Source organism: Dreissena polymorpha, chromosome 8 (assembly GCF_020536995.1).
Source record: "Dreissena polymorpha isolate Duluth1 chromosome 8, UMN_Dpol_1.0, whole genome shotgun sequence".
In the NCBI taxonomy this organism is placed as follows: domain Eukaryota; kingdom Metazoa; phylum Mollusca; class Bivalvia; order Myida; family Dreissenidae; genus Dreissena; species Dreissena polymorpha.
In genome coordinates this window covers 36,280,370-36,298,860 of record NC_068362.1, presented here as the reverse complement: position 1 = coordinate 36,298,860, position 18,491 = coordinate 36,280,370, and the positions used below count along the sequence as shown (strand labels likewise).

At 36.0% G+C, this 18,491-nt stretch overlaps 1 protein-coding gene across 1 annotated transcript; it reads left to right on the top strand.

The window, feature by feature from the left end:
* The first annotated feature begins 2,544 nt into the window (after positions 1 to 2,544).
* LOC127843090 (uncharacterized) lies at positions 2,545 to 9,872 on the top strand. Its single transcript, XM_052372908.1, has 4 exons — positions 2,545 to 2,664; positions 3,328 to 3,426; positions 3,949 to 4,062; positions 7,460 to 9,872. The coding sequence occupies exons 2-4, from the start codon at positions 3,337 to 3,339 to the stop codon at positions 9,581 to 9,583; spliced, it is 2,328 nt and encodes a 775-aa protein (XP_052228868.1). The 5' UTR covers positions 2,545 to 2,664; positions 3,328 to 3,336; the 3' UTR covers positions 9,584 to 9,872.
* The last annotated feature ends 8,619 nt before the right edge of the window (positions 9,873 to 18,491 follow it).

The following is an 18,491-nucleotide window of genomic DNA, read 5'->3' as shown; positions in this document are numbered from 1 at the left end:
ATCTGATAAGCCCCGATAGCGGGCTCGTATTTGGCACCTCTCTCCCCGATATCTCGCCCTGAGGACACCCCACGGTGCTCGCTGTGAGGTAGATGGTCTTCTTTCTGTCGAAGACAAATTGTGTATATGGCCTAGAGGCCTTAGTTTTACGTGAACGACCGAGCGCTGTTACGGAAACAACCGATGCCTAGAGATCGTAGTTGTACGGGAACGACCTATCGCTGTTACTGAAACATCCGAGCGAGCGCGGATTATGACATGCTTGCCAAAACATTGTATTTGAATCGTTTATATCGTACATCAATGCCAAATTGAATGATATAAGTTTCGAAAATTTTGAAAAACATACATATTTCGAGCATACTATTATTGAGATATCTTCGTTTTAATGTAAAGGTAACGTGTTCGTTGATTATAGTGCCACTCTTCTCGATAAAGGGCCAGCCAGATTCGAGTTATGAGAAACGTTTACTTATGTACATATATTTTTCTATAAGCAAACACCCAAATATGTTGTGTTGTAGTACCTAATAATAGATATGAGCCTCGCTCTTGGAAAACTGGGCTAATTCCTTATCTTTATATACGGCGTTAGACAAGAATGCAATCAGTACCCTTCTGCATGCGTCTATTTAACATTCTGATGAGTAAATAACCGAACACGTCATAACGTGTCCCGTCTGGAGCGCAAACCTTCGACCTCCCGCTCTGTAAGCGAACACTCAAATCTGTTGTGTTTAGAAGCTAATAATAGATATGAACCTCGCTCTAGGAAAACTGGGCTTAATGGATGAGCGTAAATTGTCGTTACAGATAAGCCTGTGCAGTCCGCACAGGCTTATAAGGAATGGCACCTGTCGCCTTAACTGGATTTTCGCCAAGAAGAGAACTCGTTTCAACGCAATATTTCAGAGTGGACAGACTGCACAGGCTTATCAGGGTTGACACTTTACGCACATCCATTAAGCCCCGTTTTTCCAGGGCGAGGTTCAATTTGACTTTTCTGTATTGCACAAAGATGGAAATAACTTGTCATATAGCATCAAAAAGGGACGCATTTTAAAGGAAAGTACACATAAAATTAAAGGAGACGTATACATCTATCCAAGAATAAGTTTTTTTAGTAGGCTCACTGAAACGCAAATAACAAACCGTTTTGACCATTATTAATAGTCATCCACGTTTATCGTCATTTAACCGCATATTTTGATATTAAATTGCTGATATTGATTAGAGAGAAATAAATTGCTTTAAATTATAAACAATATACTATTTGTTCCAATACATTTTCTGTAGATTTTTTTTTCTGAATATTGTGTCGGTTTGATTTGCTTTTCAATACAATGGAGGATACTACTCTATCCAACAACAGACTTGATATTGGACTCCATAAAGAAGTTACCTCCCCAACTTTTTACAGATAACATTCACAAGTTAATTCCAGTTTGCTCGCGCGTAGCCGTTGGATTTATAAGTGTGCTGTTTGTTCAGACTGTGTTCGGTTGTTTACTTAATATTGTATAAATTATATGATTATGTTTTGATATTTCGTTTGTATTATGATGTTGTCGGTGTATGTTCACATTATTTTCTGCCAGGTGATTGTTTTGTTGTTTGTTTCAGACTGTTCTCAATTTATTATAAGACTGTTGTGTGTTTATGTCAAGATTGTTTTGCTTTTTTAGACTATTGTCTATTGAATATATAGATTGTTGTTTATTTATGCCCAGACTGTTGTCTATTGAATGTTCAGAATATCGTCTATTTACGTTAAAAGTGGTGTATATATATATATATATATATATATATATATATATATATATATATATATATATATATATATATATATATATATATATATATATTCATACCGTTGTATATTTTTGTTTTTACATTAAAATTGATGTTCAAAGCCAATATCAAAATTAACATTAACTAAGATCATTCATGTTTAAAAACCCATGTCTTGTATTCCATTAAAGAATATCGGACATTTAAGTATGGAACAAATAGTAAAACTATGTATCTTGAAACACTTTGCTTTAAAAAGAAGAAAGCTGGGAAAAACCGTGATTTTGCATCGAGAGTTAAAAAAAATGTTGGGTAAACATAACCTTCACTCAACAACCTCAGCCGCAGCCCTTATCAATCTGCTTAGTTATTATTTTTATCGGACATCATTAAACGTGTGCAGTAATTTTGATATAAATCATTTAATGAATAGTCCTATAGACTAATAAACACCAGCATTTTATAATAAAATGATTATATTCATAATGATTATCATTTACAAAACATATATAGCAAATTTTGCTAAACGTTAACGTTTTTTTTCCCAAAATAAAATCTAGAATTCACATGTTTCGAACCAAAATCCAACATCCATGTGAAAAAAATTTCTAAATAAAGAAGACTAATATCAAACGTTTATATTTTCATAAACAATATAAATAGTAACACGTATTAAGGCCGAGCTACGCCTCTGCTTAAAACTAAAACCATACCGAATCGAACTTTAATGTATAGCTGTGCACTATGGTTATTATCTCAATTCATGACGTTTGAGTTATGTCAATGGAAATACCCGTAACAATCTATAACACACTACTTTCGATTTCGCTGTAGTTTATATATATTGTCAAGTTACACTGAAGTCAATGAAAGGTAATCGTTTTAATTATAATAAATATATTATTATTATTATTATTATTATTAGTATTATTTAATATTCTTAGGATACGTGAAAACAAATACAATCAGACAGTATAACGTAGACGACATGTTGTAAAGTGGTAAATTTGTTTATTATGAAATGTATTGTGTTATCCTTTACAATACAGTACAGTTAATCTCACCATTTTGAACGCTTTTATATGTAAACTGAGTATAATGTTTCCTTGATGTATATTAATAATCATTAAATCGTGTGGAAAATATTTTCGTGAAAATTAAGTTCAACAATAGTATCGATGACAACATCAACAGAGGTGTTGACTTATTTTTAAATAGTAACTGGGAATTTAATTTCAACCGGGTCGAATTGATTAGTTGTGAAAGTGAATAACGTCTTTTCAAAACATCATCAAGCGAACATAAGAGCTGAGCTATCTTATTATTTTGAGAATTTTGAGTTTGCAGTAGACATTAATATGAAAGTATACGCGTCTACATTCTGCAGGTACATTCTTCAGCAAATATTTGTGCAGTTTGATAATTAGAAATAAAAACATGAGCTTAGCATTATTTCTTCTCAATTCATTGGCATCGGTGCATATTTTTTAAATTTTTGAACAAACAATGTAAAAAGTTCATTCCTGATATGTTCAGGCTGGAAAAATGGAAAACGATCCAGATACGATAAACTGGGCGGTCGGTTGTCTGACGCGAAGGCCAGGATTACCTCGGCAAACAGGAACAAAAAACAAGGTTTGTATTTTGCGATGGATACATACACACATGATTTTCTTTTTAGCAAGACAGACGGCTATTATTCATTCTTTAAAAGAAGTAAATTATCGTGTATTTTTTCTGCAACATATTATGAAGGAAGCCGATTTATGTTGACCAGTAGGTACCGAAGGCAGTATACCGGTGCTTTATATGTGAAGTAAATACATTAATTTCCAATTATGTAGCCAATTGAAACTTTACTTGCAAAACACAATTAAAATTGATCACCAACAAATGTCGTTGTTTGGTAAACGTGTTCTTTTTTAACTTTTCGCATAAAACATGATTTCCATGTATTTAGACAATAATAATCACTTGGAACTGGTATGTTTAATGACGCCATTGAAACGAACAGGCTGTATTGGCGGACATTGCATTACATAATATTACTTGATTTGACTGGTTAGCGTAGGTTACAAAACATCATCACTTTTATTGTATATTGATATGTTTATTCATACTTCATTACTTTTACATATGTAAATATGTTTCTTCGAGGTACGTGTTCCCAGTTCGAAACTCAATCTTCGTGCTTGGAGAGTTTGTATTAATGTGGATCCACCGAAGCGGTCAGACAACAGACGGGGTCAACATCTTGTGACAAACTTGCTGGTAAAACGCGATGGTTTTGATTTTCATTAAGAAATGAATTATAGATCTCAATTATAAAGCGTTTAAAATGCACCAATTAGAGCGAGAAGAACGTTTGCTTTTGATATTTATAACAAAGGTGTGCCCCTATACTTAGACTTGAGTCGTCGTATTTATTTTTAGGAAGACGTCTTCGTGCCTTTATCAGTTTTTGTTTTCAAAAATTAAAGGTCACGACAGAGGATGATTTTGAAGACACGGACGGTCATACAGACACACATATACGTTGTGAATTAAATCATATACGCTTTCTTCGAGTTTAATTTTTGCGATTAAGACAACTTCTACGATAACCAAACAGCACACACATTTTTACCTAAAGAACGCTTTTCGATGAAATGGGTACCTTCAGCATGATTCGAACAATTCTCGTCCAAAGTCCGAGTCCTTTCACTTGGCTATCCCGACCGTCTAACTGCTACATGATTATTTAGTTTGTATAAGTGATCCTAATGAAACCAAACATACATCAAAGCGCTGTAGACGCTGAAGGCTTGGGGCTGGATTTAGTGTGACGTAAAATGCATTTAGGATGTTTTGTCCGAATTTCTCCCTTTGTCCTAATATATACAGATTGACCCTAACGGTTGAGTGCAGAAGCTAAGAGACTAAAGAAAAGACAATATTTGTGTATATACTACAGTGTACGTAGGAGGCCAACACGATACCGGTTGTGTGAACGATAACCTTTTGTTCAACTCTACAGATGTGGTAGAGGTTCGTATACATAGGCGGTGAAGATATACAACAACAACAACATGGCCGCAAAACAACTGTTATTGTTGGCGTCAAATAAATCACTTTCAATAGCCTACAATAGCTTTCTATCACATAATTAACAGATCAGGAAAACACTCATACTTCCTTTGTAATGTGTATACAAAAGAAAATCCACTTAAGCCCAAGCCTCACTATTGCCGGTAGAGCCCCGGTCAATCCCAGTTTACAAACGCCGGTCGACCGGCGAGGACCGGGATGATTCGTAGAAATGTTTTAACGCAGTCACACTATTTCCCGGTGCCGCCCCGGTTGAAGCCGGTCAACAGCCCGGCAGAGTCCCGGTAAACCCGGACTGGCTAAGGTTAATCCCGGTGAAGCCCCGGCAGAGCCCCGATTGTCGCCGGTAGGGCCCCGTTTGAGCCCCGGTGAAAGCCGGCAGCGTCCCAGCATAGCCCCATTTGTCGCCGGTAGTGCCCCGGTTGAGCCCCGGTGAAAGCCGGCAGCGTCCCGGCAGAACCCCGGTATACAGTTACACCGCCGGCACTCACCGGGGCTATACCGGCATCAGACCCCGTCAGAGCTACGGCAACGCTCCGGTTTCACCCCGGTCGTCGCCGGTAATGCCCCAGCGGAGCCCCGGTGAATGCCGATGGCGTCCCGGCAGAGCGCCGTTAACTCATGTACCGTAGCTATACCGGGACTCTAACGGCATTTACCGGGGCTCCATCGGGACGTTGCCGTAGATCTGCCGGGGTCGGTATGGGCCTCGGTGGAGCTTCTGTGCCGTCCCGGTTGTTCCCGGTGCCTCACGGTTGTTCCCGGTGCTGCGCCGGTCGTTGCCGGTCCTTCCCGGTGACGCCCGGCTCATCCCGGAGGTATTAAGCATTTAAATACTTTCCCGGTGGAGCCTCGGTTTTCCCCGGTTCATCCCGGTCGTCCCCGGTGTAGCCCCGGTTAATCCCGGTAGAGCCTCGGTTCATCCCGGTAGATCCCGGATCACGCATCGGAGCTCCGCCGGCATCATAGTTAGACTGGGCCTTTACCCTGATAAAAAACGGTGTACATATTGTGTACGTTGTCTCACGTAGAACTTTTCGCGCTCGATTTGCGCGCTCGATCTGCGCATTGAAATATCATATCCGGTAACTTCGTATATTTCCGAGAATTATCATGAATATTTGTTGTTCTTTTTTTTCATTTTCTTTTTTTTGAATGTCTCGTTAACTCAAAATACAAAATAACAATATCTTAAAATATGTTTATTAATACCAAATATCATGTCTTCAAAAAATGTATCAGATTATTTTTCTTACTGTCACCGTAGACGCTCGTATCTTTTCGGCCTAGACCGTCAAGTGAGGAACTTATTCTTGCATGAATATGCAAACAATAAAAAATATGTCGTAGCCAATGTTTGGCAATTTAGCTTCAATAATATTTTTTTACAACTTTTATGACACGGTCATGTTATATAGTGATGTGCTGTATTTACAAGGCCGTTTATTGAGATCTGCAAAAAACTTCTTTTATTGCGCATGAATTAAGGGTAAATCGGAGTTTTGGCAATTTGGGTTTTGGCAGCCAGGCAATTCTGAATGTCTCAGAAATTTGTATCATTACTATTGCCTTGGGGCTACGCCCCAGGCCAACAACACAGCCGAAACAAACCAAATTGTTCTATCGTTTTGTATTTGTAAAGTTTTATAATTTTAATGATTTGAAATGATGCTTCGCCGTTAAAGGGGCCTTTTCACAGATTTTGGCATATTTTAAAGTTTGTCATTAAATGTTTTAAATTTATAAACGTAAACATTGGATCTTAAAAGATCCAGTAATAAATCAAGAATAAAATTTAAAAAAGGAAAAAAAAGTAGCCGGTACGAGGGCTCGAACTAGTGACCCCCGGAGTCCTTGAGTAAGTCTGAAGTAAAAACGTATTAGCCCTCTCGGCTATTCCGCCGAGTATACACTGATGAAGTATTTTATAGCTTATATAAGCAATCTTCGAAGTTTCGTAAATTTAAACGACAACAACAGAACTCTCCAAATTATTCAATCGTTTCGCGTTGCAACGCTTTATAATTTTTAGGGTTTTCAAATCGTCAAAAGATACACATAATGGCTATATTGTACTATGGTAAATGTTCAGTAATACTGTTTCCTCACAAATATCATAGCTAAAACGAAAATTTGAGAATCTGAAACAACTTTTTTCATTTACCAAAACCGTGAAAAGATCCCTTTAACAAACATGTATTTTACGTATATGTCTATTATGTAGTATTTTTTTACTCTATGTAATCTGTTTTTGCTTCTTTTTAATATGTTACAGAAAGTTGAAACATAGCCAATTTATCAAATCGTACAAGAAGGCCTTCAATCGTTTTAAGACATACATACGTTTGCATTTCGTTGTATTCATTTCAATCTCTGCGGCATTAGTAAAAATAACGTTTAACGCTATGATTACTTTGTTTCAAAATATTTATAAAAAAAACAACGTAAATGACAATATATCATTGCGTGTATAATTTTTAAAATAACAACAACTGAATTATGTTTACATATTTTTATAATGTTGATGATGATTTCATAATAATAACCTACCAGAATACTGATGGTATAGTTTTACATCCAGATTCCAGACCATTTCCTAGCATTGTCTATCCGGTTATCGGATCTGCTTGATGAGATTGGAGCCGGAAAATGCACTGCAATGGAGCGGAGAGACACATATTTGCGAAGAGAGCGTATGAGTACGATAGTAGGGTCACTTGTGGGAAGAGATAGTGAAGATTTTCATTTCGGGAGCCAATCTGAAGGCACCACCACTCCCGGTCTCAATTCTGATATCGATTTGCTATCTAGTACCAAAGTTATGAACATTATGACAGACTTGAGAGACTGGGAGGCTGGGATGGAGAATCTTCTGATGCTTCGTGACGACATCACTCCACCTCAACAGTACTTGCTACAGGTCATATACAAATACACACCGGAACCGGTGACTAGTATTTCCGATGACAGGTTTGTAAGGAAAGATTCCGGACAAATACTGTTAAGCTCAGAAAGATGGAAAAATTATGTAGAGCAGAGAGCAGCGGCAGCACATGCAGGAGAGGTAACCCAAAATGGCCCTTCTGTGAGTAATATTCCCAACTGGGATATTGTATCGGCATTTCATGTCTGCAAACCTATTCCTGAAATACAGCACTGGATAGACAGATGTAGAGGTAGACATTGGCCGCCTGCCAAATTACTGGAGGCTGCACAACGATCTCCGTCTTTCCTGGTGCCTGCAGGACATCCAGACAGTGATTACAAGCGCGAAGAATGGCGCCTGTCTCCGAACCTAATTGAACGAATGTTGATGTTTAGTTTTAATATGACACAAATTAAATGTTACATTAGTCTAAAAATAATTAAAAAAGCCTTACTTAATAAAATAGTTGGGGATTTTATCACAAGTTTTCATTGTAAAACTTTAATGTTCTACACAATAGAGCGAACACACCCTTCTCTGTGGAAGACACATAACCTCGTCTTTCTACTCTTGCTATGTTTACAAGTATTAAGAAAATGGCTGCGATTGGGATGCTTACCTCATTATATCATAGAAGGAGTCAACTTGTTTGATGGGAAACTTTCTATTGTGCAACAGAGACGTATTTTACAGTACGTGAATTACTTGATAAAGAATGACTTGCACGATTTATTTCATATAGATATAGATAACTTAGGATGTCGGTTACAAGCGTGTGGTATACGGAGGATCGAACGAGGTGGAGAGGGAGAACTGAGACCTGTATGGTTACGTTACGGTATCAGTTTATTTTTGAAGTTCGAGTACTTGAACATATTTATCATGCAGTTTTTAAAGATAATATATCTGATACAGAGATCGAATACAAACTTCCAGCAAGGTATTCAATATAAATTACGAGCTGTTGTTGAAAACTCAACGAATGGCAAATTGACAACCGTTGCTTTCGACTTAATATATCACCTGTTTGCATTACTCAATTCAGTGCAGTTATCAACGAGTTCGCGACTACCGAATCCTGGTTTTATCGAAATAATACGCCGCTTCCGATATTCTTTAAAAACGGATGTCGTTTCTAGCCGCTTAAAGTTGGCGTCTGTGCTATACTGCTTTGGACATCTTCACGCGGCGATTAGAGTGTTAGAGGACGTGGAAAAGAAAGATCACATCAAGGTCAAGGCTGTGTGTGCAAATATATATATAGAAGGAAACAGTGATCTCCAGGTATTTGCTAACATGATGTCAGATAGTTGTGACAACATTCACAGTGAACCATCATTCGCATTCTGTGTCAGGTTTATTAGACAAGAAGCGCACTGTGCCCCGTACATATTTTGGTTTGAAATGAATCGTAGTATGACTGAGGAGGAAGTAGCACAGAGAACTACCACTGAAAAGAGATGGATGGACAACGCTGAGGTGGATGCTCGTCCTTTCCTTTACTATCTACAGTATCTCACATATGGAGGGCTTGGTGAACGCAACAAACAGCTTCATGCATGTGAAATACTCGAGTCTTATATACTTAATCCAAGAAATTTAATCAATATTTATCACTTGGAGACAGCGCTCAATTTGATTGGTCACTGCTATGAAATGGAAGGCGACTATCAAAGTGCGTTAGATTTCTACGAGACATCGTTGCTTTTTGAGAATACGAACAATGCTGCTAATTGGCACATACAGCGTTTGCAGCGCATAATAAGTAACTTAGAATGAATTCTAAAACATTGATATATGCCAAATGAAAGCAAGACATATGTATTGAGATGCACACTGTTTTATCAGTTATTTCTTTCAGTTTATTTTTTAAGTATATGTAAAATTAGGGAGCTCATTTAACATGCAAATATGAAGTTCATGATTATTGTAAAGTATTTAAAGTAAAGTATTACAATTATACACTATACACGTTATAATGTTTAGTTTGAATTACAATATGAATTTAATATTTGTTGATGTTGATAAAGACAATTTTAAGTTAGTGAATATTAAGTTATTTAGAAAGAAAACCTGAACCAAATCCGCTGTGTTTTCGTTGTTCTAATATAAATGTAACAAGCACATGACATCCAGTCACTCCGTCATTTTCTCAACATTGTCGGTGTTACTTTGAAAGAAAATATTATAGTTTGTGAAAAAAACGCTTAACATTAAGCATCAAGAATGGCTTCAGTAATGCATATTAACACATAATCATCAGTGTTACACGCGTGACAGCTATATCTCGACGCATGATACTCATTGTTTCAGCATATGTCCATTCACAACTAATTTGTGAATTATCTCTAGCAGGCCCGTAGCCAGAGTTTTGAAAAAAGGGGGTGCGATTTTTCCTATCAACGATTGTTATTGAGCAACGAAGTGGCGAAGCGGTAGGTGTGGGAGGGGGTGTCCCCTTTCTGTAATCGAGGGATTTGGAGGTCCTCCCCCTAGAAAATTTTGAAAAAGAAAAGTAAAATCGTGCATTCTGGTGGATATTTATCTGGATTCAGAGACTGAAGTTATAGAGCATTTTTATATGAAAATTCACTTTCATTGACTATACTCAGTGACTTATCGACATGAATTTGATATAAAATACATGTATTCCCCACTGCCGTTTTTCAATAACCACCTTTGATCAGTCTCGGAAATACATTATATTATAGCCGAAGCTAATATGCGCGCACACACTTTGTTTACATATGCAACAACACATTGATATAATATAAATTCAACAATAAGAACGGTATACAATATCATTATTTATTGGAATCTTGATAAAATTGGTGTATTTAACCATTCCAAAACTATACCATTCCTAAATCAAGCAAATTAAAAGGAAATATTTGACTTTTCAAAACAACTGTTTGTCTGCTAGTATGAGTAGTACCCTAGGCCTAGCAATGCTCTAAACTTGCTAGGGCTAATACTAATAGTGTTTTGTACAACAAACACTGATTATAAAAACAGGGTATTTTCTAATCTGCATTAATACTAAACAGAAATTAAAATGTTATAATTGGGTGCTTGAATTTTGTTCAACTATTTTTAACAAATTATTTATCTTTTTCTAAACAAATTTCAGAATATAACAGTTAAGGCTTCATAAAGACCCTATAACCACAAACTATTGGTCCTATCGTCTGAAAGTCCTTATAAATGTATACCAGGACGTTGGAGAAAAAAGATGGACTTGCTTGCCTATATGTTCAAGATCCATCACAGTTAATGAACATTAAACTTTAACGTCCACCTGATCATATATTATAACGTTTTAAATTCATTATAAAAACTGTTTAAGGGTATGGCAATGTGTCTCTTTTCCAATATTCTCTAGTTGAAGCTTTCTGGTGATAAAGGATCGCTGCGCGCCCTCGTCAGGCCTATTTCCTAGTGTCAAGTTTGACATAATTAAAACAGTGTGGGCAGTTCTGTATGTGGAGCAGAACAGACGCCATTAGGTGTTGGTAAACTACATAAAAGGTACACTGCTTTGTATAAATTATTTTCTTGCCATAAAACATCAAACAAAATATCCTGTCTTGAGCAAAGCTGATATTTTTTGTCTGGAAATCCTTTAGGAATCCGAAAATGGTTGTACGGGGATATAACAAAAAGACAACGCAGTCTGTCGAAAATGCTACACGTACAATGTGTAATTGTTATAAATCGTGGTATAATGCATACTTATTAACCAGTGACTCATAAGTCTTCAGCAATAGTCTAGGTGTCTTTTGATTTCCGTCACTTCGGAAGCATAACATTCCGTTCATAATAATATAAAACGAACTATCTTTTCCGTCGGTAGCATGTTGTAACGCTTACATACGAAGACTCACTGAATTCCGGGAAAATATAAATAATCGTTTTTGCAGCGAATTAAGTTGGGTGCATCTTATAGTATTAATATTTTTTTACTCGTCCTAAAAAATTGGGTGCAAACGCACTCAACCCCCCCCCACCTGGCTACGGGTATGTCTAGGCATACGACTTGACGTACTGTTTCATTTACGCAAACGCGTGCATGCTTCCACCAAACATTTTCACACATTTAAATTATGACACATATGACGTAATATCGTAATCCTTTAGGTATGTGCATCATTTCTACATGTTTAGCTCGACTATTCACCGAACAGTCCGAGCATACTACTCACATAATCTTGGGGGCCGTAAAAAAAGTATGTCACGCTTTTTTACCATTTTAACCCCCCTCCCCCATGTCACAAACTGTCACAAAATCTTGCCCCCTCCACGCCCCACTAAAGAAGATCACATACTCACACTTTCGAAAATATTTTTTTAATTAATTCCTATTTCAAATTTAATCTAAAACACAATTCCCTATTAAACCGTATTAAAATTTCAATTAAAAGAACTTTCACATTATTAAAATGATATTAATACTAGAATATTTAATTGTCAACAGTTTTCACAGTTGTTCATTGAATAACAGGTTTAATTAAAAAATGTTCACCTTGGACATCATCCATTTATGGTGACGTGTTCATCCATGAAAAAAGACTGGCATCAATGAATATTTATCCATGTGTTAACCTCTAATAAAAACGAAATTATAATTTAGATTTTCTTTCAAACCTTTACTAACTAAAACATGGAACAATTATTTCGTCATTTACTAATGAAATCTGCGTGGAGGTTGTGCCTTTTAAATAAGCCGGCCCAACCAAGGTGCCTATTAAAAATTCGAACAACACATTCAGAAGATACGCATTTAGTCTTATTTTGACAAAAAAACTATTCAAATGTTTCACATAAAAATTTTTTTTTTTAGATTCTACGAAGATATAATAAATAAATAAGAAATATTTTTTGTTTTTAATGATGTCTGACATCAAACACGGCCTGACGTCCTCCCTCCCCCATGTCACAAACTGTCACACTTTCTTCAACCCCCCTACTTCCCACCTTGAGCGTGACATACTTTATGGACGGCCCCTTGGCGTCTTCGTTATTCTCTGCATAAGGTAAATGTGCACTTTTTATTTGTGAGCGTTTTCTCGCAAATAATGCAGACGCAATTTTGCAAATCAGTATGAGCTTAGCTACGGCAGGAACCGTAACCCGTGACTGCCTGTGTGGATAACTCAAGTAAATTAAGCAGACGAATGCTACACGCGTCTGCTCTTACCACTGCAACTGCCTGTTCTCACCGGTACAGTACATACCGTGTATATAACAGCTTGTAAGACAGCATTGGCCAGTCTTTCAGGAAAAACGGGACTTAATGCATGTCAAATAAGATTAGCCTGTACACACTGATTAGCTGTATCAATGATTCAAAAAACAAACACACCTCAGCCTGTGTTTTAAGACACACTTTTATAAATTTGAATGGATTCTCGCCATTTCAAACTTGCGATATAAAAAGCTATAACATTATTTTGAAAATTGAGTTGCGTCTAAGATTTCACAACAGCGAACAAATTCAGTGCCTTCAGCGCTTTGATTCTTACAGGCAATTTAACAGACTTGTGGCTTTTGTGTATTTGGTATGGGCAAAAACATATTTATTATATTTCAAAGGCGCATTGGAAAGTATTTTTATGAAAACCTGTGAACAGATAACAACATAATTGAACAATTTTAAATGCTCGATCGTAAATCAATTTGGGTATCCGCTCCAAACACAAGAATAGATTCGTATGTGCAAGAAACACAAATAGAGTTTATAAGTGCGCAAAGAAACTTATATACATTTACAATACATAAAGTGAAAAATCTATTAAAAATTGTTTTATGAGTTATTCACTCGGCTATCCGTACTTTTCAAAAGCGACGTATGTTATACTATATATGAGCAATCCTCGTTTGTCACAAAATATACCAATAGTATCAGATCTCTGCAAATTATTAAAACGTTTCTCGTTTGTAGCGCTTTATAATTCTCAGGTTTGGTAATCGTCAAAGGATATTTAATAATATACTGGATATTTAAGGGCATAGTAAATGGATATTTAATAATATACCGGATATTTAATAATAAAATGGATATTTAATAATATACTGGATATTTAAGGGCATAGTAAATGGTCATTATAATTGCTTCCTCGCAAATATCATAACTACAGCGAAAATTTACAAAACTGATTTTTTTTTGTCAATTTACCAAAGCGTAAAAAGGTCCCTTTAAGACATTGCGTTGCGTGAGGTGGTATTATAAGTAGACAGTGTATAGTTTAGTTTATTCGTGCAATTGCATAGGCAAATGTTATTTGTTTTCTTTTCAAGAAATGATAAAAAGCGAAAACGCACCGAAAACATATGAACATCGCTCTGGAAAACCACGGGGATTAATGCATATGCGTAAAGTATCACTCCAGATTATCGCCCGCACAGGCTTATCGGGGACGACACTTTCCGCTAACACTGGCTTTTCGATAAAACGCAACTTCCTTTAAACGAAACATACAATGAAAGCGGAAAGTGTCGTCCCTGATAAGCCTGTACGGGCTGCACAGGTTTATCTGGGACGACACCTTACGCACGCGTGCATTAAACCCCGTTTTCCCACAGTGAGGCTCGTATTTATTGCAAAATATTATGTTTTAATTATCACATGAATACAGCGTTTCATGGCGAGCTATTGGGATCGCGTGAAGTCCGTTGTTCGTCCATGCGTCAGTGCATGCCTTTGTCCGTCGATATTTTTTAAACGATATCTCCTTTTAAACCGATGATCATATTTTGACAAAACTTCACAGATATGTTCCTTAAGATTGTTCCGAGTGATTTAGATGCTTTGATTAATAAGGTCACGTTTTTTTGCTTGTGTGGACTATATAGGCTAATCTGGAACGACACATCACGCGCATGTATTGAGCACAGTTTTCCCAGGGCGCGGCTGAAATACCTTTCTGTATTAACAGTTAAGTTTAATCGTGAAGGTGCTCATGAAAATGTGTAGTTGTGTACTTAGAAGCGAATAGAATAATATTAATATTACATTCTTATAAATCAACTCATACCTCATGTTTACAAAAGAAGACCAAATGTATTTATAATTATATAAACTTCATTATTATCCTCCTCCTCCTTCTCCTCCTCCTCCTACTCCTTTTCCTCCTCCTCCTCCTCATAATCATCATCATCATCATCATAATCATCATCATAATCATCATCATCATCATCATCATAATCATCACCTTCATCATTATCATCATCATCATCATCATCATCATCATCATCATCATCATCATCATCATCATCATCATCATCATCATCATCATCATCATCATCATCATCATCATCATCATCATCATCACCATCATCATCGTCGTCGTCGTCGTCGTCGTCGTCGTCGTCGTCGTCGTCATCATCATCATCATCATCATCATCATCATCATCATCATCATCATCATCATCATCATCATCATCACCACCATCATAATCATCATAATCATCATCATCATCATACTCTTCTTCATCATTTACATCAATTATACAACGAATTTATACTATTTTATACTTAATGGTAAAATATTACATTTCAGCAGTGAAATAACAGAACACATTTTCGGAACTCCTTTTTCTATTTTAGATTAACATAAATAATTATATATATATATTTCCTATGATCACGAGTGAATTAAAATCGACATTTCACCGAATCCAACATATTTCTTTTTATTTTGTGCTTGTTCACCGTTTATTTGCATTCTAAAGAGTTTAACTGGAGAATTTCGCTAGTGTCATGACGTTATATTTTTACACTAATGACGTCATTTTGTGTTTTGAAATGTATTGAGGCAAGCCATGGGAGAAAAGGGTACTTGAAAAAGGGGCATACAAGAAACAGACAATTTGTTCATGTCAGTGTAAGGTCGTTTGTTATTTTATTCGTGATCATAGAAAAATAATATTTTATGCGCCACTCGTGAAAATATATTTTATATTATCACTCGCAAAATAACAAACGATCTTCCAAGTGACATAAACATATATCCTCTATTTCTTTTTATGAGTTTCATGTTCATAAACATACTAATCGCTTACCATCGCTAACGCTACAGATAACCAAATCCTTTTGACATAAAGTACGATAGACGCCACACTTGTAAACATGAGCGATATCTTCTGTGTCTTTTGTTTTGATTGTGCCATTACGTTAAGTGGCGTCGAGTTTAAAAAAACGTTGTTTTAATGTTTGTGGGTCATATAGTCATGATTTATAATGTCATACAATATTGTTCCTGAATGATCTTAGTAAAAGAGCAACTTTTCTTGGTACACACAGTGCCTGTTATAAATCAGGCAAAACATAGAAGCATTGTAATGTGTTCTTATGTTTTTATTTCGGATGCCGAATACTATGGGAATAGGAATGGTGCAAAGAAAGAACATACAATCAGAATGTCCAATAACACATCTTTGAATATACTGCGACGATGACTTTATTTTTAGTTAAAGTCATCTTTATCCGACGCCCTTACGAAATATGGGGTGTTTCAAATCTAATTACCAGCAAATCACCAGCTACTATACTTACTTGGAAGGCACTGCGCTTGGAGTTGTTATTGAGCAAAAGTCTTTTCCGGAAAACATGCGACTTTAGACAAGTAATTTAATTGCTTCAGTTTCGAAAAGGTTCTGCGGGAATTGTGCTGGTATGGCACGTTAATATTTGCACTCGGATCGCTTTATTGTACTTCGCAATACGTTACTGAATTAAAAAAAATCAAGGTATTAAGATTAAGTTTCAAAAGACCATGCACACAATGGTATCAACAATATAAAGAAAGCTCTGTTGTCGATCGTTATGCAAATGTCAGATTGAAAGATAAATGAATTATCAGAGGTATCAGGTTTTAACGAGAGCGAAATGTCGACTTAAAAAAAGCCTAGGAGTGCCTTTAGAAAAAGCACTTTCATCGGGTCATATTATCGATGCCAATGGAATAGTTTTAAGTTTAAAGTTTATCAGCATCATCGACGTCTTTGTCGTACTCTTCGTCCTGTTCTGTTTCATCTTCCTCATCATCATTGCATCCTGCTCATTATAATCCGCTTCTTTTATATATTTTTTGTCTCACAACATCGGCATTAAGACGACCTACTCACACCATCACTATCATAACTGGAACAACCTGGAATTTCCATTCTGATTATCATAGTGGGCAACAGCAAAATATACATTTAATCGTTACAATACTTTAATATCATACGTATACATGCACTTCCTTTACAAATTGATCCATTTTGACGCTAAATTACCTTCATCGACGCATCTAATTAGTAATCAAGTAATGTTTTGTTTTGTTTTTTAAATCAAATATTGGATAAAATAATGTCCCTCTTATAAAATGTTGATAATCAAAAAAATGAAAAAAATTAACTCAATGTTGATACCTGCTGGACCTCGCTATGCATTAAGATCATAATTAACCTTGCTGAACCTAGCTATTCATTATGATTAAAATTGTGATGTTGGTAAATATCAAGAGTGCAAAACCCAATGTACGATAGTATAACAGAAAACGAATCCTCGCCAGTGTGTATAGCTTAAAGGTCGAATATCTTTTATTATATTGAAACAAATACATGGCGACATAGTTGAATACGCCTTTCCGTACCTCACGGTTTACCAATTTAAAGTGGTTTCAATATAGAATAATACATAGAATAAAGGATAAAAACTCCTTTTTATTTAAAATGTGTTATGCGACTACAGTAAACAGTACCTTTTTGTGCATCTGAATGTGAAAACTAGTCAACTTAAATTTAAGGAATGTTAGCATGTTAATCAGTTAATTACATAATTGTTTTTTAGCTGTTATCACTTTCCGAACTTTCTTAATATGCCTTTCTGTATATTTTGACATGCACATACAAGTAGACCATTTAATGTATGATTTCGGTTAGACAAATGTTTATTTATAATTGTAAAATGAACACAACCAGACCCACTCATACAGCAGCAATGTAGTACCTGTCCTGGAGTTGCAACGTATTTACATACATACATTATTTTAATGATTTGCGTACAAGCAGAGAACGTGAATTGTTGTTACCTCTTTTCCAGAGGTTGTGATAAGGGACCTATTAATTAACAATAACATATTTGTTTTAGTGAAATGTAAAAGCTAATGATTGTTAAACGTTAAATGTGTTAAAATTTTCATATATTGATTTGGAGCTCTGTGCGTTGTGGAGTGTGATGCCCTCGACCAAAACACACCTACTGACAAGCCAAATAAACTATAATGAAAGAAAAACACATTATTATCATTTGTTCGCGCATCACGTATAGTTAACATTTAGGTAACCTACTGAACAGTTGTTATATCCGTCATAAACTACCCGCTAAACAGATGGTCGAGATTTAAACATGATTTTTGTCTAACATGGATTGGTATTTGTGTCAAATTAAACTCATTCTATATTGTTTGCTTTACAAAATCTTCTATCGATAACGAGTATGAATACACAACTTTAATAGAGGGTAGTCAAGCGGAACGGCCGGTTAGATGTGTACTCCTTTTACACGGGAATCATATTGTGCGAAATGCGTAGCGATGCCTTGCTTATAAATGAATGAGTAACAAACAAACGTATACATATGTTATAATGAATATAAAACATCGCGGTAGATATGTTCGAAACTGTAATGTACAAATATGCA

Coding starts and splice junctions, on each gene's coding strand:
- LOC127843090 (XM_052372908.1), top strand. CDS start 3,337: ATGGAAAACGATCCAGATACGATAAACTGGGCGGTCGGTTGTCTGACG. Junction 3,427..3,948: donor AAACAGGAACAAAAAACAAG/GTTTGTATTTTG, acceptor TGTTTCTTCGAG/GTACGTGTTCCCAGTTCGAA. Junction 4,063..7,459: donor ATCTTGTGACAAACTTGCTG/GTAAAACGCGAT, acceptor TTTTACATCCAG/ATTCCAGACCATTTCCTAGC.